This window comes from Uloborus diversus, chromosome 9 (assembly GCF_026930045.1).
Source record: "Uloborus diversus isolate 005 chromosome 9, Udiv.v.3.1, whole genome shotgun sequence".
Taxonomy (NCBI): domain Eukaryota; kingdom Metazoa; phylum Arthropoda; class Arachnida; order Araneae; family Uloboridae; genus Uloborus; species Uloborus diversus.
Window position 1 is genome coordinate 147,604,269 of NC_072739.1, and position 25,311 is coordinate 147,629,579.

The 25,311-nt window shown below is 30.7% G+C and overlaps 1 protein-coding gene across 1 annotated transcript in view; it reads right to left on the minus strand.

Annotated features, from left to right (window-relative positions):
- LOC129230055 (vacuolar protein sorting-associated protein 35-like) overlaps positions 1-25,311 on the minus strand; it is a 42,413-nt gene that overhangs the window by 12,790 nt on the left and 4,312 nt on the right. Inside the window, exons 3-11 of the mRNA XM_054864441.1 lie at positions 20,317-20,515; positions 18,926-19,049; positions 15,015-15,197; positions 14,200-14,416; positions 9,083-9,276; positions 7,172-7,268; positions 3,928-4,076; positions 2,371-2,578; positions 201-356 (exon numbers count right to left, since the gene is read on the minus strand). Of these exons, the coding sequence (XP_054720416.1) occupies positions 201-356; positions 2,371-2,578; positions 3,928-4,076; positions 7,172-7,268; positions 9,083-9,276; positions 14,200-14,416; positions 15,015-15,197; positions 18,926-19,049; positions 20,317-20,515 (1,527 nt within the window). The remainder of the gene's footprint in view (positions 1-200; positions 357-2,370; positions 2,579-3,927; positions 4,077-7,171; positions 7,269-9,082; positions 9,277-14,199; positions 14,417-15,014; positions 15,198-18,925; positions 19,050-20,316; positions 20,516-25,311) is intronic.

A 25,311-nucleotide genomic window follows, 5' to 3' on the forward strand; every position in this document is an offset into this window, starting at 1 on the left:
ACATAATTTTTTTTAAACACTTAAAAATTTTCTAAATGACATGGGAAAACATAAAGCAAAATAACATTAAACATTACCCCGTTGTTTTTACAACGGGTATACGGATCAACTTCCCAGGTCGTAGGCTGAGCATCACTGCATTAACAGAATGCGTTAAAATGTTAATAATAGCTTTCCAGGAAACACCAGAAAGCACTCACTAGGAACTGTTGATCTGGAGATTCTGTTTGGAACAAGTTTATAAACCTTCCCATCAACCCCTGCTCTTCAGCAAAATCTTCTGGATCATCTTCATCTGCAGGCTGATCTGACTGGTCTTGAATAAGTGGCGACACTAACTGCAGAATTTGATCAACCTAAAGGAAAAATACAGTGGAGGATCAACAATAAACATAAAAACAGGAGATTTTGGCCTATAATATCCAATTTTAGTTTGTTGATTCTATAAGAGTGGCTTTTAAAGATACTACTTATTAATTGGCATATAAGATTTTGAGTATTAGGAGTGTGTTTTTTTTTAATTTTTTAAAAAAAATTCTTTGAAAAAGCTACCACTTTTAAACATTTTCACTCAGTTACCAGACTTATGTAAAAGTTTGAACAAAATTTTCTTTTCATATAACCATAAATGAAGATATCAAAAGGCAGAGCTGACTACAATGGAAAGTGTTGACCGAAATTCAGTATTACATCTAATTTAGTCATATTAAAAATAGGAGCTCATATAGAAATTTAATTTTTGACGGGCCCAAGCTATACTGCCGGGTGCACGTAAAGGGCAATATCTGCAGAAATGAGTTTTCCAGATATTTCAAGAAATGTGTGTCGGATTCAATACTAACGATAGGAAAATCTTGGAATTAGACTTTTTTTTTCCACGCCTTTTTTTTTTTAGCGGAAACCAAGTAAGCAAGCTTGTACAATAAAGCTAACACACAATAGATGGCAAAATGCAAAATGCAAAAAAAAAAAAAAAAAGAAAAAAAAAGAAAAATTTGCAGGTACTGCTCTTTACTTGTACATGGCAGTATACATGAAAACTTTTCAAACGTAAGTTCGAAAACATTAAAATCCTTATTTACAATGAGTAGTTTCAATTTGTTTGGGAGGGACCTGGACCCCTTTGACTCCTCCCTCCTTGTAGTTAAAAACACTGAAATAATTGTACAAAGTTATTCATTGTAGGAGAGAACTCTAAATTTAATTTACAACACAGTAGATTTTCTTTTCTTTTTCCCCCCAAATTTTAGGTTGCATTACTGTGCATAAATTACACATAAAATTAAAATAATACATGAAAGAATAAAATACATTTTTAAAAAAACTCACAGAAATCAATTCTTTCTGACATTAGAGAATGTGGTTTGTTTTTGCTCTGTTTGAGATTCTTTAAAAATATAGTTCTCTATCTTAGTTAGATTGCTACAAAGTTTTTGCTACTGGTTCTCTTTAGTGTCTGTTGCTTGTTTGTAGTACATATTATTTTTTCCCTCATTCTGCCGCGATTATTTTTTATTTAATGGAAATTTTTTTTTTTGGAAGCATAAAATTGGTAAATGTTTTTTTTCCAATTCTTGAGAATTAGAAAAAATTTGAAACTTAATTCCTGATGTCATAGTGGAATGAATGGTTCAATGCAGACGTTCTAATGGACATTAAAATAATATTTTGTCTATGGAATAGTAAACAGTTTTTTGTATTGGCGGCCATAACAGAAGGATGACTGTCACTGTAATGAAAGGTTGCTTAAAAGAGTTGATTGTAAAAATGTACATGAACATGTCATGTACACACCCGCACACAATTTCTATAGATACAGAAATCTAGATTGCCAATCAGTTATTGCTTGATTTAAAAAAAAAAACAGCGAAATGAACCATTTTAGTGACTAGAAAAGCATATAACAGTTGAAAGACAGCAATAGAAATTTTTTTTAAAAGTTTATGGAATTAAATTTTCAGTAAATGACAAACCAAAAACATATCTCTCACAACATTGAACCCTAATCAAGTTCTAAAACACAAAAATGATTGAACAAACCAGACAAAATCTAACTCACATATAGAGAAAATGGCAATACCTTTTCTGAAAGTAGATGCCTATTTCAAGCAATCGTAAATATCTAAATTCAAGATATTCAAATTTAACAGACTTGTCCTACAATTTTAAGAAATCGAACATCTGAATTTTTATGATTCTATAGTCCACTTGTTAATACCATTGGATTGCTGAATACTGTGCAGTGTGTATGTATCATACGCAAAATATACATTGTATGCCTTATCTAATTCAAAAATTACACAAAGAAAGATAATTTTAAACAATAATATTTCAGTATCAGTTGGGCAAAAAAAAAAAAAAAGGAATTACCTGTTCTTGGGTAGGAATATATGTTTCATTTTCTAAAGCATTATTTACTAAAAAGCATGACATAGATTTCCGACTGTTATAATCACAAAAATTCATAAGATTTCCAAAATGTTTTAGTTCAAGGACAGTAAGAATGTTATTGTAGTGTTGAACAGGAATTTTCAGCAACTTGAGAAGTTCTTTTGAAACAGAAGTGTTGTATTCCACTCTATGAAATGATATAAGAAAAAGAATGTCAAGTAATGAAAACTACAAAAATCTTGCAAGGATAAGCTGTGAAAATTAAAGATTTATTTTTACATCACCATTACTGGCCTGGCATCAATTTTATAGCATTTTTATTATAATAACTGCTTTTTTTTCTTTTCTTTCTTTTTTTTTTTTTTGAAAAGGACACATCTCATTCCCGGAGCAAGAAGGATAATGAAGAGGGGAGGGGGGGGGGAGGATCATAGTATATTCAGACATAGGTAAATTTTGATGAAGTTCTCTCTATTTAACATTACATTTTTATATTCATTACTTTTGAAAATATTTGAAGTAACTCCTGTGATAATTAGAATCAAAATACTACATACTCTCATATTAACTGCAAAAAATTTTGCATGCATTCGAAAATATTAATAACTACATAAAATTTCGTAGCTCCATACCTGTCATTTTGAAATTTTCTGAGGGGGCGGGTGGTCATATGGTACATACTAAATGCTTTATTTCAAATCAAAAAACAACAAAAACTGCACCCACATTTTTTGATTTCTCAAAGTTAAATGAGGGAGGCTATTCCCTCTCCTGATCCCCTTAAACCACACGCCAGGTATTTAACCTGGGATAAAAGTAAATTAAAATGAAAACTTGAGTTTAAAAAATTTTGATTACAATTTTCTGGGGCCTCTCCTGGAAACCTATTGAGATTTGAGTTGTGGACATCTTGCATTGGGAGTGCGACATATTTTCACAACTTAAAACATTGGAGCACTTAATATTGAAAATAAACAGTTCCCAAAACAAAATGCAGTTAAAAGTCAACTTTCTAGAATGTATGATGAGATAGGAGAAGGAAAAGATTCTAGAACAAACATATCAAATGCTTTTGTAAGAAACCAAAGACACTAACAGTTTTTATTCCATTAATAAAGCAAGAAAAATCTTATATAAGAAAACTTGCAAATGAAGAACTTAAGGAAAGTACTTAGAACTTTAAATGGTTCAATAAGATTTTAATCACAAATTTAAACAATAATTAAATTATTTTATACTTTAAAAACCAAGAATGAGCTAAAGACAAATATTAAAAGCTTATGGGATATTATCAATATTTTCAAGAAATATGCATTCAGTTGTTATGATTCAATTATTTTACAACATATATTCATGAAACAAATACTAAATTGAAATATTTTCATGATAGATTTACAATTCATACATTCAGAGAATTTTTTTTTTTCATCATTATCATTATTTAATAAATTAACCTTTATTAACATTAAAAAATAGGGGCAAAAAATTCTCATAAAAAGCTTCAAAAATATGATTAATCTAAAGAATAATAATGACCTCTTGATGCCACATTTCTCAAATATGCTAGCTGTAGTCTCGAGAACCTTGTCAACATAATCCACTCTGTCAGGATAACATTTCAGAGCTAAGTTAATGAGTGACACTTGAAGCGCAACAGTATCTTCAGAAGGCATGCCTTGTCTTGACTAAAAATAGAATCCATTTTATGAATTAATTGTCACTTTATTCACATTAGTACAGAATTGAAAAGAATGACCTTATAGACTTAAAACATCTTAATATATATACATTTCTTTTGTGCGGGTGTTTGTCACCATAAGGCTTTTAAACGGCTAGACCGATATTGATCAAATTTTTTGTGTGTAATTAACTTGTGGCAAGCATGGTTTCGAAGCGCGATGGATCGAATCGGAAACGTTTTCGTTAGTTAATTAATTTAAACATTGGATGGTTATATCTCCCAAATGATTAATATTTATTTTAACCTATTGTTGAGCAAGAACTGAAATAAATATTTAACCGGTTGCCAAAGGAAAATAAGAAAGCCAGCTCTGCTTTTTGTAATGAAATTTCCTACTGTGATATGTCAATTGAGAATAGATAAAACGAAGAGAGAGAGAGTGAAGCCTTCATTTCATGAAAGCAATGATTTTAGGTCCCATGATATATTTTAAAGTAATGTACTGGAAGGTTCACACAATACGTGTGCTCTGACGTCGTAGTTAAAGTGACCGGATCGGTGCTTTAGGTTTTCCTAACCAAATGATCAGAAAGTACTGCACCTCTAGCAACATTTGTTTCTCGGCTGAAATCCACCTGAGTTTTGGCATCAATGATAAGAATACTTTAAGGATTATCTAACTAATCAGTACATTATTAAAGGAAAAGATGACGGAATTTAAAGATAAAACAAATTTTATTTTCGTCCAGATAAATTACAACAGGGTAGTTCTGTATGCAAAAGAGATCAGTGCAGTGGAAGATCTTTATCTTTGGTGGAAAGAAAAAATTAGGCAACATATGAAGTTTTAAAAGTTTTCGTTCAAAAGATCGAACCGCTAATCGGTCGGAGTTGGCTTCACTCACTGATCGGCTGGATTACAGTAACGTGGTGGCTTGGCGACTTTGGCTATAAACAATAGAGTTGCGTGATCATTTGTTTACATTTTAAAGCTACTGTTGTTAATGTAATTTATTTTATTTTTTGTTTATTTGGCATATTATTGTTTTTCGTTTTTAAAGAGTTTTTAGTCATTTTAGTTGAAGAATATGTTAATTTTACATCGGGAGGGGGGAGGAGGGATGAGTGATTTTCGCTTATTCAGAATTGTTTTTACCTTTATCATTTTTTTAAATGATATACTTTGGATTGTTTTATTCTTTTTCATTTGGGAGATGTTGCAGCGGGATTTTTCGTTTGTTCCAGATGGGGAGTTAGATTTTTACACTTAATATCTGAGAACACTTTTTATCCTTTCAGTATGGCTGAAGGAACAAACCATCAAGTACGGGAGAAAAAATACTTAATAAAACAACTGCTCAGTGGACATTAAATAAATCAAGTTGTATTAATTTTCAACAAAACGGTTCAACACTTGTTAGTTTAGTGAAATTTTTTTAACTTTTCAATTTACAAAGTTTGAACAGAACAATGTCTGTCGGGTCCTCTAGTTTTACTATAAAACATCAATTAAAAATTTATTGCTCATAAATTAGAATCTATCTCTTATTATCAATCATAAATGCGATGACCAGCAACAGGCTCTGGGGCCAGCTAGGCACTTTATCATGCCTGAAAATGCTCCGCCAGGAAATGCGGAGCAAGATAACTTTTTTTGCGGAGCTGAGGAGTTTCACTATTTTTGCAGAGCAACTCCGGAACATGCGGAGCAGTTGGCAATCCTGGGCTAATCTTAGTCAGTTAATTAGTCTACAGTGAAGATCAACGGCCCCTTTAAAGCAAACCACCCCTTGCTCACTGCAGCCTTTTCCGGTAAGCTGTTCCAAGTGTGCACAACCCTACTAATCTTTTCTTAATTTCCAGATTAACCTGAGAGTTGAATAATGGTTTCAATACTATTTCAACTAAAGCAGATGTAAACAAAATAATAATTTTATCAATTATTCCGGAACATATAGCTGACATGTGACACAATTAGAAAGAAAAATATTGAAATAGCATAGCTATGCAAGCACGTACACCACTGCCAACATACTGTAATATACTTATGAGTTCATACATAGGTTTTTACCGCTGTATAGCTGACAATTTCAACTCAACTAAGTTCTAAAATAAAATAAAAAGCAGTTTATTATTCAAAGAAATGTAATTTTCATATCTTTAAAATCAATTTAAAGAACTAAAAGAAACATGCACAGGCAAAACCTTTTACAGCTTACAAGATTTGATATTTTTCAGCTACTTCAAAGCTAGTTGTGCTTGATCAAAAAGAAACCGTCTCCTGTGCCTATTAAGATGAAAGCTGAATCATCATCCTGAAGAATGCACAAAGCATTCATAATATAGTGCGTCTAACACGTAAGAACTTTTGTTATTTCATTGGAAAAACCTCAAAAAAAAAAAAAACAAAATGATATTTTGTCCATTTTCCTAGAACATTGAAAGTCCTAAATTAAAAATGCTGAGACTAACAATAATAAATATATATGTTGATTCTTTGCATTTAAGGAATTTTTAAATATGTTGGTGTCGGAGTGGTTTTAATGAATTTGCATGTATGAAAAATGAAAACAAAATAACAATAAAAAATTTGTGCTAAAAGATGTTTTATCTTAATAGCATTTTCACAATTTTATAAATACTCTAATGTGTACAAAATAAAAAAATGGTTTCAAAATAGTGAAAAATTTTAAGCTTTTCCTATCCCGCTGCTATAATGTAATTAATGCAATTCAAAGTTGTTCTTGGATGCACATTTTTTTTTACATAATTAACTGGACTTTTCACTGAAAAGTTTTTCTCAACATCTATGCATATGTTATTTTCCTTTTACAAATGCTTAGAATTGTTAGTAAAATTCCTTATATATTACAATTAGTTTACTGACTACTTTTGTTCAGGTTCATTTGCTCATTTTAAACTTTTCCCAAAACAAAGATTTTTGAAAACATGTATGCATATTGCACACACACGCTTATATATCGTCGCCTTAGAGCAACAGTACGACATCTAATCCCAGAAATAACACTAAGATATTTTACTGTTGCTCTGAGGCGACGATATGTGCTTGCCTCTCCTTTTAAAGAAATAAATGCATACCTGAATTATTTGTGAAATTTGGTCAGAAAAAATGTCAAACAGTTTAATTTCTTGCGGAATGCCAGCAGCATCATCTCTTGTAGCAAAAACTGCTAATCTAGATAAAAGACAGACAGGTCAGTTTTCTTAGTAGTAATGCTTCAGAAAAAAACTTTTAGCACACATCCATTATTGACTTTGCTTTCTAACATTGACGATAGATTGTTAAGTAATTACATGAACTTAAGAATATTAACACACAAAAAAAAAAAAAAAAAACTAGGGTATTGATTTCAATATATATTTCTCACAAGCTCAAACAGTGTGGTATAATCTTCAAAGCATCCATTGTTGTTATGTCATAATTTTTGAAAAAAAAAAAGTAGAAGGGAGAAAAAATGCGAACTAATTCGTATAACATCCATTAAGTCTGACTGAAGGACATTAATTTTAAAGTAGAATAAGGGACTTTCAAATGCAGTGCAGTTCACAGTTTGGCACAAAGTTAGAAATTCGGAGAAACAATGGATAGCACTGGATATTTCATGTTGTCTACAATAGTAGTGTAATTAGATATGCAATACAACCTCATCTGTCCGGATAAACTACGACTAAAGACAATCAGGACAAAAGAAAATCCGGATAATCCGGGAAATAGGGATAATAAGCAAAACACATTCTTAAATAAGCAGACTTATCTTTTATTACAACAAAAACGATGCTTTTTAACGAAATTACATATGATTACCCCCTTCTCTTAAACACTTTATCATTTTTAATTCAACTACAGTGGTGTCGGACTGATGCTCCAAGAATGCCATGTTGTTTGTTAGATTACCATAATTTATTGTATGACCTATGCAGAGATTTTCAAAAGCTAATATTTTGAGCATTTATATCTCTATTCTTGCTATAATAACTTAAAATTATTTTTTAAGTGATAATACTTTTTTTATACTCCACAAAATTGATCTGGATAAACAAGGTTCTAATGTATGTTAAAAAAAGGAAAAAAAAAGGGTTACATTTGGTGCAGCTTTGTTTTAAAAAAAAATTTAAGGTAAATAATAAACTCCATTTCAAAATGCTCAATTGATAACTATGAATATATTTTATTGTTCTTAATATTTAACAATATATTATGAACAATGAACATTAGTATTTATGTCATCCATTCGAATCGATTATTTGTATTAACTCTTTCTCAGAACCATGAACATATTTACTTTTACATCACAATTCTGTTGGGTCTTACACAAAAAACAACAGAGTTATTTAGGTACACAGTAAGGTTATTTACTTTGGTACAAGGTGACACATAATTATGCAGATGACTGCCCATGATTTGAAATAAGAAAAACAAATTCAAAATCTAGAGCAGCTATTTTAAACTCTGCATACCTGGTATCACAGTGTATGATGCATGCATCTTATCTGGCATGGAAGGGATAAAAGCAATGATTATTTATTATGAGTAAAATTTATGGTTACAAACATTTATTATACCAGGACAATTCCATTTTAAGATACGCATCAATTACTGCATATAACGCCCTAGTAAGACACCAATTGTGGCAGACTCTTGCTTCTTTCGAAGGGCTTTATGAAGGACATGAACTCTACTACCCAATGTAACTAAACTTTGAAAAGAACATTTAATAAATAATTTTTGCTCAAAAATCGGCGTATCTTATGAGATACGCCCATTACTGAGCAAAAAAATATTTGAATATCGTTTTTGAAAATCTTCAAAATTTAACTGCATTAGACAAAAATAGAGTTCATGTTCTTTACAAAATCCTTGCAATGAAGCAAGAGTTCTAATTTGTGTGGGTTCTTTCTTGTGATTTTTTTGTGTGCAACAATTGAAACATCTGTTATGTGGAATTGCCATTATGGCTATCACTATTTAGGTGATCTATAAATAATTACCTGTCTATTAAAGCAATGATTATGTTTTTGACATTTACATTCTGGTGTAGTTCTGCGCAAGCTTTTAAAAAGTTATTTAAAGTCCTTAAATGGAATTCATCAGGAAATACTTGTATAATGCATTCCATCAAATATTCTTGTGCTATGGCATCTCGACAGCTTACCACTTGTTCTAATATGCCAGGCAAAACACTCTGAAATTAGAAAAAAACTTTAAATATTTTAGTTATAAACTTGGTTTATGTGAAATATTAGATTTCTCAAATCAATTAATGTAAACTTTCCCTAAAGTCCTGTTCATCCACTTTACAATTCATTCATTGTCTGTGAACTTCCATGTTTTTTTTTTTTGATGATTATTTATGGAATGTAGAAAAATAAACAAGCACTCACTCTTGTTGAAAAAGCATGCATAAATCATAATTAGAAAATGCAGAATCTACGTTTAGGGCAACATTCCAAAGCACTAAGCATAGTTTACATAAATATGTAAACAATATTGATATATATATATATATATATATATATATATATTGTTTACATATTTATGTTATAATATACTATCTGACAATAAGCAGTAAAAAACACTTCAATTACAAATAAAAAAGAATTTCAGAATCAAAAAGTAAAAACCATAAACTGACTTTTTTCTAAAAAAATTTAAGAATCTTATTAATGAAGTCATAATTGAATGTGTGTGTTTTATATCTAATAAAAAAATTCAAAATAAAAAAAAAAACCGACTGCGTTGCAACTGTAGAAACAAGAGGAAAAATTGAAAATCCTTTTAAAAGCCTTATACTATAAAAAATCAATTTCAAGTATTTTATTTGCTAACAAATAGAAACTGGCAACAGATAAAAATTTTAAATAATTGCGTTTAATTTCCTTGTCGGCCAACAATGAATTCGGTGATCAATCGCGTGAATAAAGGCTTGGCAGTTATTAAAATCTGTTTTAAAAAATGTTGTAAGACGAAATCTATGTAACCAGGGTTCATACCCTTTAGGCAGAAAAAAATTCAAGTACTTTTCAAGGTAAAAAATTTTGTTTTCAAGGCAATATCATAAATTTGTACTAAAAATATTGTATGCAGATTTCATTTACTACAAACACATAGAAATAAGGCAATAATACAAAAAAGTATAGGAAAACAAAATTGCTTTTTCTACAACGAGAGACACTTTGGTGAAAAATCTACTGCATTGAAAGTTTTTCTGAAAATGTTTGAAAAGTTTGGTCATAAAGAGAAGCAGATACCAAGAGGTTTAATTTTGAGGTTTTTCAAAGGTTGCAGCAGTCAAAGGTTTGTATATTTTCTAGAATCAGCAAATTAATACTTAAAAAAAAAACCTTTCATAAGTGCTTTTAACTTTTATGGGAAGAAACTAAAATACCCAAGTTCAATGGCATTGCCAGAGAGGAGTTTTTTTGTCACTCCCCCCCCCCCCCCCCGGTTTCAACATTTATTTCCACTATCTATACAGTGGTTTATTACAATATAAGGGCGGTTAGGACAAAACACTACCCAGAAAGTTATTTCAGTTTGCACTATTAAGTTCTAAAAATATTAGGTTTGCAAATCATTTATAAGTATGCAAATCAATTATTCATATGTATTTATTAGCTGTTCAGCCAATAAGGCATTTCAACTGTCCACGAGTAAATTTAAAAAATAGGAAGTAAGAAAAGTTTATGAAAGTCCACAGTACAGTCTCTACACCTCAAAATATACAAAAGCAGCTTAAGCAGTGATAAATAATCTGAATGCAAACTTGAGCCTATTCAGCTTTCATTGATTAACTTGCAATAGACAATAAATGTGCAAGTTCAGATTTATAGAGCCATATTTCGAAATTGAAAAGATTCACAAGAAGTTGACATATATTATGACAAAAGTAGTTTTATTTTGGGAAAAAATGGGTTATTGTTGAAATTAGAATTTAAATTTAGAAAGGCAATAATATTCAGGTGTAATTGTGATTTGTGAGTTCATAAAAAATTACCTGAAAGTTTCAAAGAGCAAAATGGGGCAAGGGGGGGGGGGGGAATAATTTTTAAAACTAAGACCCCTTTTACTTGAATATACATATGTACAACAATAGCTTTTGCTATGCATACAATTCATAAAATAGTTTATTAAGTCAAAATATTCTGCATAGAAATACCATGCCCAGTGCCTGTTGATAACCAGCAACCTTATTTATTTTAGCAGACATAAAAAAATGATGTACTTATTAATAAAATTATATAAATCAACTTTATGTTTAAAATACAAACTTTAAGTTAATTTGTTAGGTGCTCAACTGCTGAAATTTAAATTTTTTTTAAAAAAATTTGTTATGACCAAAAATTAGGTAAAGATAATCATTCAAAATTGCAAAAATAAACAAGCAAATAATTAAACAAGACCAAGGTAATAAATTCTTTAACTCTTTAGTTATTAAAATAAAAAATAAAATAAGCTAATCTGATGTAGCAGTGTCAAAATAACTACTAATAGCCAAAAACATAAAAATATTTACAAAATGCAAACGGATTGAAATCTCAAACAAGGGAAGCAAATTTTCGCGAATTTTTAATGTTGTCATGTTTTCCATAAAATAAACTTATATTTTACTGAAATTAAACATAAAATATGCTAATCTACGGTAGCAAATATGAAAATAACATCTGATTAGTGAATATATTTAAATATTTGCAAGATGCAAAAAGATTGAAATTTCAAACACGAGAAGCAATTTTTCGCAAAGTCTGAGTTCGTTCGACGTGGCATGTTTCCCATGAAATAAATTTGTTTGTTTTTTTATTAAAATTAAACAAAAAATATACTAATCTAAGGTAGCATATGCAAAACTAACATTTGATTAGCCAAAGTATTTGAATATTTGCAGGATGCAAAAAGATTGAAATTTCAAACACAAGAGCAATTTTCCGCGAAACCCGAGTAAGTTCAATGTTGTCATGGTTTCCAAATTAATTTCTTTGTTAATTAATGAAATCTAACAAAAAATAAACTAATCTAAAGGTACCATATGTCAAAATATCTTTCGGTTGTAAAAAACATCAAAATATTTACAAGATGCAAAAGGATTGAAATCCCAAACACGGAAGCAATTTTTCCCGATGTTGCATACTGAACACATGTTCAGAAAATTGCATTGGTGAAATACTTTTTTAAAACTTCTAAGCACAATTCGTTGATTTTTGAGAGAATTTAAGCACTAAGAAACTTTTTCAAGGTTTTCAAGCACTTGAAAATGAACTTTTTTTTTCAAGCACTTTTCAAGGTTTTTCAAGGGCGTACGAACCCTGGTAACATGGAAGTTCCAAACATATTCTATCAGACACGGAAAAAAATTCTCTTTAATTTGGTATTAAATTTAAAAAATTTTAAACATATTTTCACTGCAAAAACCACGAAAAACCTTTTAAAGGTTTTTGATTAATATCTTCCTTAATTAATGTCATCCAAAGATGCAACCTAGATAAGAACACTCTCGATCAACTCTCCTTTCAAACAAAAAAAAGTTTTTCAAAATCGGTCCATTCATTTAGGCGCTCGAGTACCACAGACACACAGATACATTTATACACAGATGCACAGACACGTCAAACTTATAACACCCTTCTTTGTGTGTCAGGGGTTAAAAAGAGATTTAAATGTCTTTGTTGTATTGATTTTTGTCCTATCGTGGCAATTTTAGATTACCTGCAGAATTTGCTCAACTGTAGTATCTACTCCATAACAAACTGTAGATAATTGGGAGTTAAATGAATAGCAAAAACAACAAAATACTTGATAACAAAACAGAAATTGCAATAAACTTTTTCAGGAATTACAACTCTTCCAAAGGAAAAATTTGTAAGAGTTTATGATTATATCACTGATCAGATAGTTGTATCACAAAATGCATTCAGTAGATTTTTAGTTCATGATTTATAGAGGAAATTTTTCATGAACAACTTTTCATGAAAATCTGCAAGGTAGTTCATTTTGTGAAAAATAAATAAATGTACTTTTCTTTATCAATTTATTGGATTAATGAAAAAACTGGTCAAATAAATCATAAATTAACAGGCAAAAAAGTAATATAGTATGAGAGCATACAATTTTTTTTTCGGAATTCCGGAATTACTTTCAAAAATCTATGTTTTTTCAAATAAATATTAAATGAAGTGATCTTTGAACGTTTTCACAAACACAGGAGAAAAAAAAAACATAAGATAGAAATATAGCATGTAAATGAGCAAAAAAACATTTCATGCATGAATAACTAAGAATAAATAAACTTCATGAAAATTGAGGATACAGTATTTCTTTTGGGTAAAAAATAAAAGTACCTCAGATCTTTTTATTCTCCCCCATTACTAAAAATGTTACATAAATAACTATATAAACATTAGAAGAAAAAATTTTTTATTTTTCCTTTCTAAAAATTTAAATATTTCAATTTTTATGAATCACTTTTTTCCCATTTCTTGAAACTAAAAATTAAGAACATATTCAGAACCAGCAAAGTTCAATTTTTTGGTTTCAAAAAATACTTTTTAGTAGTATTGGTTTCAATGATAAAAATGATGAAAACTTTTGAATTGTTTAAAAAATACCCTTGAAATAGCTTTAAAAAAAAGTATTTTCTTATACATGTTCTTAATTCAACGTTGTTTGTTTGAAAAAAAATCTGGTTTTCTGTTCAGGATCCATATTTGCCTTAAATTTCCCCATAGGCGTTAAAGTATTTTTTTTTTTACTTGTTCAAAATTGAACAACAAATTATTAAAATATAAAAATAAAATATGGGAATGAGGCGTCCTCGGCACAATCTTTTGAACAAAATATGTTTGTTCGCATATAACTATCCCTTAAAACTTAATTGGGGGAAGGGAGAGGGATATAGACAGACACATTTTCCCCATCTCAAAACTTTTTTTAATTTCTGACTTTTTTTTTCTTTGCAATATTTTTACGAAGCATCAAGCCGTGTTTCATATCTTTATAGACGTTTTTCACATTTTTCTTGGAAAAGAAGGCATAGTAAAAGCTCTTATATCACACACACAAAAAACAAGAAATATTCTCATCAAATCAAAAATTATTGAAACCAAAACCTTACCTTTTTATACCTCTCCATGTCAATGCACTCCAATTGTGAAAGTCGAACCAAGTTAGTTCCAACAAGCAATCTTAGTTCCTGTCTTTCTCGTTCTCTTTTTTCTTTGTCTCGCGAATGCCCCTGATGCTGCATTCTCACCCATAACTTATTCATCTCAGCAAAGTTCAAAAGAATAAAGTCTATAGAATCTTTCACCGTACCAATTGTCTCAGCATCTCTGAAATTAAAAAAAAAAGTATAAAATCTTAGTAGTTACAATTGATAAAATACCATTTATAATTTACTATATATATATCATTATTAAACATAACACTTTTTAAATAACAAATGAATACCTTTATGTTTGAAAATTAAATGAATGAATTACCAAAGTTTTAATGTACAAAAATTGCAAATTACTGCAAATCTGTCTTTGGGATTACAAGAAACCCATTTTTCAATGCAAAGAAGTGTGAGCTTTTGAATAAAAAGTCATCCGAGGAAAGCAGATGATTTCCTTGGATGATTCTTTCCTCGGATGGCTTTTCATACAAAAGTTCACTTTTTTGCATTGAAAAAGGGGTTCCTTGTAACCCCGAAACATGTGTCCACAGTAATTTGTACTTTTTGTGCATTAAAACGTTAGTCATTTACTCAATTAATAACATTTTTTATTAGTTTTACATTATTAATATAACTCATTTAAATACACTAAAATCTATGAAAAAAATAATAGAACATGAAAATTAAGGTTTCAAAGTTGGAAATAAATAAAGTAAATGAGGCTTCAACTCAATAAAGATTAAATTTTCTAGGTATGTTTAATACGAGCTTACGCATCACTTTCATCTGTATCAGGAAGAATATTTCGTGTGCACTGTAGCAGATAGTTTCTCAGAAAAAGCCCTCTCAAAGGGTGTTGGACACCTCGACACATTTCTACTAAATCTTTTAAAATATCCCTTTTAGAATGTTCATTTGTTTTCATGTAAATAAGACCAACAGTTATTAGAAGATACCTGGAATAAAAATGCACATTAACAGAATGATGAGATAAAATAGTAGAAATGCAGAAATTTTTGATTTGTACTACAGTGGAGTCTCGAAAATCCGAGGTAATTGGAGTTCACTTCACCTCGGATTACTGAAAACTCGGATTATCCGGAAAACGTTTCCACAATTGAAATATACACAGCTCTGAAGATATTAGGAGAATAACCTTTTATTTTCTTGCATCAAGAAAAGGAACTATGGTTTTCACGAAAAAAAAAACTAATTTCAACATAAATTTTCATTTCAGTTGCTTTTAGACGAATTTTAACCTAATTTTTTCTCGATATTTGTACGCATTTATATGTGCAAGGCAACCAAAACATAATAAACCTCTCAATGTATTTTTATTGTTTACTGAACGTAGTCACTAAGTTTTACAACAGTAAATCATTTCTACTTTCAGATTTTCATGAAAATTCAATTTTTAGTTATAACTTAAAATATGAATGAAGAACCTTGGATTAAGTGGAACCTCGAACTTTCGAGACTCGGGTTTTGGAGACTCTACTGTACTTAACACAAATATATTCACTTTTCAAAAAAAATCAGATGAACATCTGTAATGAAAATTTTGTGGGAAAAAAAGCAAATTTCTCTCCTCCATCAAGAATTATTGATAAACAAGGTAGTTCTTAAAACCGTTCATGCAAAGGTGGCAGGTGCACCAAAAAAGTGAGGGAGGGTGGGTCAAAAGAAATGTAGAGGGTAGGGGAAGTAGCTCCCACAGCTGATTCGTTTTATATTTTGCTTGTAAAATTGGGCTATATTACTGGCTTTTAATACTACTGATTTAATAACTTATAAAAATGTGGAATATTGCATCAATAGTGCGGACAGATGGATCCCGTAGATTTTCCCCTTCCATTTTAAAGTTCCATTCTTATGAAAAAAGTTCATTTGTTTGGAATTTTTAGTTTTTACTTTGGTAAAATAAATTCAATCCACCCTATAAAAATCATTTTTCATGCAATCATTGATTTTTAACTCTGAAAAGTAAGGTGGCAAGGCCCATTTACTTTTGGAAGTGAGGGGACAGTTGCCACTCCCCCCTCCTCCCCATATGAACCGCCTATGAATTCATGTAGTTTAACAATAAATTTCACATCAAAAGAAAGTAAAACACAGGACCTGGGGAGTTTTTCTGTTACAAGTTTAAAAGTTTTGTGATCATGTTCATTTCCCAACTAACATGCATTTGCCTTATTAATACAGCTCCGACTTTCAGTCTACTTTACAAATGCACAGTAGTTCATACAAAACAAGTTAAGTAGCGTGATGTTTTACTCATTGATGGTTTTGAACGTCTTATCACGCCCTAGTGAGCATGTTTCAAAAGCATTTTACACTTATTTTTTTGATGTCTGATGCTAAACGTTCGTTGTCAAACGGTCAGAGGCCCAGGGCAGTAGCTAGGCATTGATAGAAGGTAGTGTACTTGAATTACACGGCAAGTTACGCCAAAAAAAAAAAAAAAATCATAGAGAAGAATTTCACACATCTTACTCATGACCGTCGAGGGTTAACTTGTCTTTCACACCAACTAATTTAAAGTTTTGTAAATTTATTTTTGTAATGCATATACCAACCTCCTCTAATTTAAATTAATCCTCTAATTTATAATTCTTTTAAGTCATTGTTAGTATTTTACTGTTTTTACAGAAAGATTGTTCAATAATGTAAACCAGAATAAAAATTAAAGACCTCAAAATCAGATTTTTATTTAAAAAAAAAAAACACCTGTAGTAATATTTTGTTATTAATTCAATGATGAAATTGTGACATCAAAACATTACAAAGGCGCTTTTCCTCTTCTGTTTCTTATCCTCTTTTGCAACTGTAAGTTATTTTTATTAAGCATTTGTTGTTGTCAACAGAGGTGGAAATTTTCCCGGGAAGAGTTTTCAAGCCCTCTCCCTAACAATTTTGAAAAAAAAAAAGAGGGGGAGGGGGAGAATCCTTTCCCCATTTTTTTTTTTTTAACTTTAATATTACCAAAAATAGAAATTTTTGACCTCAATTTTAAAAATTTCTTTGGGAAAGGTACCTGAATACCCCTTACCTGATTTTCTTCTCTTAACATTCTCAAAGTTTGACTAAAACTGATTTTAAGACTTCAATTTCACAACATTTCTGCTGATAATACCGGCTCGATCTGCTTACTGCATAGGGTCTGGTGGAGTGTCAATGGGGTAAAGTGGTCATAAATCAAGTAAAAAGCTATACATTCGAAATAAATGAAAGAGTGAAGGTAATTTTTTTATTTTGGATTGTAACAATTACGGATTAAGTATTGAAAAACAAATTTTAATTATGCCAATACTTCATTTCATGAAAAAATTATTTTAGTTTACTTATGAAACATTTTAAAAGCTGAACCCCCTCTTTTCTCTTTTAACTTGTTTGTACAATTTTGTTAATTGAAATTTTTAGCAGATTGGTTGTGCAGGCAGCTTCCCTAGTGTCTCAAGAACACTTCTGCATAAACAGCTAAGCTGGATTCATTTTACATGACATTTTAGAACAACTTAAGTAAGATGGGGTAAAGTGGTCATAGGTTAGGTTTAACATATATCCTTCACATAAAATTATTCAATCTTCACTAATGAAGCAGATATCGGTTAAATATTAAGTTTACTAAACCTGTATTGTTTGTAAGGTAAATTGGATTAAATATTACCGAGCTTGAATTTGATATTGCCTATCGATTGAACTAAAGCAAGACAGTAATCCTATAATATTTGAAAAAAAAACCATAACATTTTTTCTACAACCACATATTTCAATTTATTCTAATAGAATAAATTATGCAACTCCTCCCCTCTACCCTCCAAAAAAATCAGCTGTTAAATATTGGTTATAAGCAGAAACTTAGAACTAGAAGCAATTTGCATACATTGAGTAACGTTTGATCTCTCATTTTTCCTTTTATTTCTTAATTAAGTAACATTTTTTAAGAGCTCTATTTGGGTAGAATATTTTCTTATAATGTAATTTAGGTAATTTTCACATTATTCAGAAGCTATGTTTAATGTATTTCTAAAAAAATAAAACATTGCAAATTATCACACCTTCCCTGACGATACTGATAAAATCTAGACATGAAATATGATTAAATTCTTGATGAACCAATTTTCGACCATTGTTAACCATCAAAAATTTGTAATTTATTCAAATAAAGGTAATTTGTTCAGAAGGACTTATGGTTATTTATGATAGTTTTAGAGCACTTTTTTTTTTAACTTATGACCACTTTACCCTACCCCAGGTCATTAACACAAATGAAAAAGAAAATGCCATTAAGATATTTATTTTTTTTTTCTTCCAAAAATTCAGTGCAGCATGTACATTATTAATGTAATGTAAAGTATCAAGGAAAAAATGAAGTTTTAAAAGAGATTCTTGTATTTATTAATCTTTAAATTTTACCGCTATCTTGACTGGGGACACAGTCCCCCCCCCCCCTTCCTAGACGCAAAAGTTTAACTCTGTTCACAGGAGTCACATACTCATGCGCACATATAGAGGAGCTGCTACTGCTCCTCCCCTTGTCAACACCCCTACATCTGGGTACTTAACAAAAGTAATATATATTAGAGAAAGTTCAAAATTACACAGTACAGTAACAAGAAAAAGTAAATGATTTTGGAATGAATTATTAAAAGCAACAAATAAATAAAAAAATAATTTAACATACAATCGAGGAATGATGTTTCCAGCATATTGCACCAATTCATATAAATCTGCAACTCTTCTTCCTTTCTGAAATTCTTCTAAAAGATACAATTCTAAATGACGTAACTCATCGGAAACAGCCATATCTGTACATTTGGTTGAGGAGAATAAGATTTAGGTGGAGAATGAGTATCTAACAGCACATAATGATTGAAATGCTAAAATTTACTAATTTGTTACAACTATTAAAACATTCAAACAGCAAGGGAATTCAAATAATAAAGAAATAAAAGTCTCAAGGTTTTGGGTACTTCCAAAAAAAAAAAAAAAAGGACAATCAGAAAAGTTTACCTTTAGTTAAAAAATAATGTTGGCAATGTCCAAGATTCAATATTCATTTTCAGTAAACAATTATAAAAAGATGCACTTTATCTTATTTCAAGAACATCTATATTGTTATTATTTTTTTAAAATTAGATTAACTTTTATGAATACATTATGTGACCAGAATTTTCAAACAAAAATTAGGACATATCACTGATGGGGGGACAGTCTTTTCTTTTCCAGAGGCTCACTATGTTAACAAATTGAAGATTTTTAGATCTCGCGTGAAAAATAATTTTGAATTAAGCAAAACTAAAATATACATATTTTATGAAATTACAGCAGTTGTTCTTAAATCATAAAATGAGAGCATAATTGATAACTGAGAAGAAATTTGGATGTACCTATAAAAAACTTAAGTTGAAAAGTAATTCAATACGCCATAAGTAGCTGAAGCTTACAGCCACTCCATGGGTGTCAGTCATATTCATATCTACTGTTGGAAACCATTTTCATAGTCTCATCAAAATCTAAAAATAACTTGAATCAATTACAAAAAGTTTATGTTAATCACAAGAGAAGATATTTTACTGTTAACAATGAGTGCCCACAAATTTTTCGAAAAATCTAATCTGTTTATATTTTTCCCACTTGGTGGAATGTTAATAGAAAAGCACTTAAGCAGGACTCGACCAGGAGGATCGTCATACAAAAACAGGACTGTCCGGCCAAAATCTGGATGTCTGGTCACTTTATGAATACATGAACACAAAGAGTGTGTATTCATCATTTTTCTTCTTTTAATACATAATTTTAAACATTCCAAATGACTTTAAATGCTACATTGTCAAACATCAGAAAAAAGTATATTACAGTGAAGCACCGTTTAAACGTCTCTCTTTTATATGTTTTTAGCATTTATACCTTTTTTAAATTGGTCCCTATAGAGTTCAATACATATTAAAGTATACCTATTATACGTTTTTTCGTTTATGCGCTTCTTTCATTCAGTCCCTTCAAAAATGTATAAACGGTGCTTGTCTGTAGTTTACTATGAGTATTGAAAGAAAACTTCATTGAAAAGGATACATAATTCATAATAGCTTTTTGGACTCAGAAGGGATGTTCTCAGCTCTCCCAACATGTTAGAGGCATGTTTCAGAGCCTCCATCAGTTTTGTTTTGTCGAGGCATCGCTTCATTTGAAAAGCCTGCAACTTTACAACACTTACAGCTTCATCAAGAAGCTTTTCCTGCTCCTCTTGAGGGGATAGTTGCGGAGTCTGGGGCTAAGGAATAAAAATTATTGCTATCAGGCTGGCCTATTTATATGGTTTAAAAAGACTCAAAACATATTTTATAGAAAAAGTGCCTAAAAAATAAATAAACACATGCTTTAATTCATTACATTTCTAAAAGCTTGGAGGGGGGGAGAGGCCTGTCGTTTCAGAGTTTTCCAGGGGTATGAAATTAACGCATTTTATACGAGAAAAAGCATCAAAATACAAGCAAAAGTGCATAATTACATGATGCTTACAAAATCCAAAGGTGTCAATTAACCCCCCTCCCCAGTTGCTCAAATGATTGGCCTAGGGGGAGGGGGGATTGTTTCCTGGAGATGATGAGCCTGCTTAAAATGGGCCTACATAAAATGCCAAAAAGGATTGTTGGCATTCGATAGAACAGACATGAAATAGAGAAGCTAGAGATAGGACTTAGAGCAGGTGGTTCAAATACCTGACAGCAATATCTTGTACCAAAAGGATTTTAAATAAATCTTTTTGTTGGTGAAACACTACAACAAATGCTTGTATTTTGAGAGAATAATAACACATGCTTCTTATTTGTGAATGGCGTAAATTAACACTACTCACAATATAAGTAAATCGAAAAACAAAATGCATATTGGCAACTTCATTTTTCCAGCAAAACATTTTTAATACTCAGGTTTTTTACTAACACTACTGTTGTTTGGATGAGGTTACAACTAGGCAACAATAAAAGAAAATTAGTCAGCTCAACTAAAAAAATTACCGTTGTAGCAGGGGTAAATTTAGAAAAATGCGAAGTTGGTTCAATAGACAACTAATCACAAAATTTTACTGGTTGTACACACTTTTAGTGGTATATTTTCACTTTCAAATGATAAAAAATTTAAAGAAAGATGAAAACAAAATAAACTAACATGAGATATGAGGCAATGAGAAGCAAAGGGATGTAAGTGGCAAAATCAAAAATTCGGAGGTAACCAGTACAAATGGTAGGTGAACCTCTCCTCTGCCTTTTGGGCATGAGATAGTAATGAGATAGTACTCATGGTATGTTCTGTTATGCAGCATGATTTACAAAAACTTTTCAATGAAAGCCTACCTAGAATCTTTAAATGTGTTTCAATCAAAACTTGAAAATGTCCACTTATATCTCTTTGCTTCTCACTGCCTTATATGGAGTCAACTAATAGTTTTTAATAGACAAAAAATAATATGTTATAATGCTGTTAGATATTTCTTAACCTATCTTTTCTTTACTAGTAATTTCAAATCGTTAGCCAGTAAATCAGAGAAAATTTAAAAATATTGGCCAAAGACTAATTTTAAAAAACAAAAATTTTTATCCAGAAAACTTCAATCAGAAAACAAAGCATAATTTTAGAAAATATAAAATGAAAATAACTTATTTTTATTTTAAAGCAGTATACACTTAACTTAAATAAGATTTACTAGGAGAGACGGGGGGATTTATAACAATCTTTTGATTTTTTTTTCTTTCTGTTGTCGAAAATTTGGATTTTGGCAATGCAGCAAACTCCTGATTATTGGCGATCGGATTATCCATGGCTTGGATTATCCGCGGGTTCTTTCACTTTTTTTTTGATTGTGTTGTTGTTTGCTTTTAGATTTTACAGATATTTTTTTTTATATTCAATGCTAGTAGATGCAATGTAGCAATGTTTTCAGTTATAATTTGAATGAATGTGTGAGTGTCATTAATCTTTTTTATCTATTGCATACACTAAGTATCGTTTTTTACCTATTATTCGGATTCTCCGTGGTTACTGTGCCACCCTATTCCACAGATGATCGGGAGTTTACTGTACCTTTGAAAAATCACAAAATTAAAAGACAAATTGTCTTAACCCTGGCTTGATCAGTGATTACTATAATTTTGTACCAAATTAGCATGCTAAAAATATAATCCAGTAGCATTCAATACACAACACGTATGCTTGATGTGCTTACACAGGGGTCTGGCCAGAACAAATTTGGGTCCGTTAACGGACCCTTCACAAAAATCCGATCAACCAAAACGGACCTTTCACAAAAATCCGATCAACCAAAACGGACCCTTCACAAAATTCTGGTAAACAAAAACGGATCTTTCACAAATTGTTTATTGAAAAAGCAAATCTCAAATTAAAATAATACAGCATATTTAAAGTTAAATTAGAGGAATCAACTTATACAAAATCAGCTAATTGCTGATGCTCCTGCAAGCCATAAATAATTACTACCGCCAAATAAATATAATGCCTGTTGTTGGTTTCTTTGAAAGAAATTAACAGCTGAAAGTCAGTTTGGTTTATAATTTTGCTTGTTTGTTTTATGCAACGGTGTTGTTGCAAACTTCTTTGGAAAAGCGTCAACATTCTCGGAATAGGCGTAGTAAGCACTTTTCTCCCCACTCATGATTTAATCATCAATAATATACAGCGAAATGAATTTAGAACTGCAAAGGATAGTATGGGTGGGGCGGATGTGATCGCTTCAGATAGGGTTACAAAATTCAAACTTATCGCCACTTAGTGTCTGGTGGTGCGATGTTAAACTGTTATTTTGGGAGAAAGTTATATATGTTTGGTTTTTCGATACTAAAAAGGATTAATTAACTTTAAATAAACTTTTATTTACCGTTATTTTTTGCTATAGATGCCTACATTTTGAAAAACGCAATCTTTTTACATCCGATACGAGAATCATATTTTATTCTTTTTTTCAAGCTAACTTCGCTTTATTAGGATGCAAATAAATGAAAAGTCTCTTTATTTTTGTAACAAAGCTTATTTCAAGTTTTTAAAGGGGAATTCCATTTTCTTTTATGAGTCAATAATTAAAATGCTGAATCGATGGTTTATTTTTTTATTTTATTTATTTATTTATGTCTGCTTCAACTGTGTCCAGATACTAATGATATGTTTATCATAGGACTCAAAAATGCAATTCCAAAGTAATTTTATCAAAAATATTTATTTTACAAGCCGTTTTTATACTTTTGATTCCTTCACTTTGAGGATTGCAATCTCTTTGCATCCGCTGTGGAAATCTGATTTTTCGAATTTTCGATGTTTAGTACGCTTAGTGAAAAGGTAAACAAATAAAATATTTTTTTTATTTTTGTGAAAATCACGGAGTTTATAAGGTTTGAACGAAACTCTGTGCTCTTAAACAGTGTCTTGGGTTAAAAAGTTAAATGCTGAACCCCTGCCTAATTTTTTTTCTTACAGTTATTTTAAATACTATACAAAAAACATTTCAAGTGTAATTTAACATGTTGTAGAATGGTAGATAAATATTGATACTTGAGGGGTGCCCATCTCCCAGGGAGCGATGCCGCCCCCCTCTCTTCAAATACTAGAAAAACACTCAAGAATGATATTCTCAACAGAAAAGAGAGAAAACACTCAACTTTAAGTGTCAATGATGCAGTTTCCACCATCTCAAGAGTCTCAACTTTCGTTTTTACAAGAAAAAAATTTTTTTTTTTTTGATTATTTGATTTTTCACAAAAATAATTGATTTTTCACAAAATTATTTTATTTTTCACAAAAAACGGACCCTGTGAAAAATCCTGGACAGACCCCTGTTACATAATGCTTATTTAAACGCATATTATGCAAAAGAGCTTACACCGGAAGAACAGACATCTATTTTAATATCCATGAGCTCACTGCTTCTGTATCAAACGAGCTGATGTGTGCATCACATGACTTCCTTTTACTCCAATTTAATGTCATTTTCTCATTATTGGCAGTTTTAATATGATTCAATAGTTTACTCTCTAAATATCACCAACAGTGGCCAAATTAAAACCAGATTTAAAACAAAAAAATTAATTTGAATTTTGACACTTTGAATTCAAATTATGTGTTTCGCAATCACTAGTCTGTGTGTATGTAGTTGTGTGTGTGGGGGGGTATGTGTGTTTGTGTGTAGGCATATGTGTTTGTGTCTGTGTGCAGGCATGAGTGTGTGGGTAGTTGTGTGTAGGTATGTGTGTTTGTTTATGTAGGTGTATGTATGTATGAGTGTGTGTGTGTGTAGGATATGGATGCAACCTGGAGACGTTTTTCGCTATAGGAGCAGCATCGTGAGGAGCCGGTCGACGGTGATGCTGCAGAAGGTGCTGGTAGGAAAATAAAATGATAGCACATCAAAACAGTCAAATAAAAGCAATAAGCAATAGTGATTGCTCAAAAAAAAAAAATCACCAAATTTGTCACCAAGTTGGCGACGAAACTTAGCGGCCAAAAGACTGGCAATATATTAGCAAGTGCCCGCCAAATTAAAACACCACTTGAGTTTACGTCGAAATTAACAATGATTTCTCCCCAAAAAGGGGGAAAAGACTCCCTTTGAAGCATGTGAATGCAACCAAAAAGTAAGGTGCACAACTAGACCCCACTAGGAGTCTACGTACCAAATTTCAACTTTCTAGGACATTCCGTTCTTGAGTTATGCATCATACATACCAGGGGTCGATCCAGGTTTTATTTTTTGGGTCCCCATTTTGTGAAAAGGCAAAATATTTTTGTGAAATTTCGTTATTTTTGTGAAAAAGCAAAATATTTTTGTGAATTTTCTTTGTTTTTGTAAAAAAGACCTTCTCGTGATTTTTTTCTTGGAAAAGATTATATTAAAGCATTTTTAGATGTCGTATCGTTATAGAAAAGCCCTAGACAGGTTTCAGGGGTGATTGCAAGTTCTTGAAGAATACATGAAAGCAGTCAAGAGAAAATGCGCTGGGGGAGGGGGAAGTAAGACCCTTAACATTTTATTCGTAATTTGACACATACATTACATTTATTGCT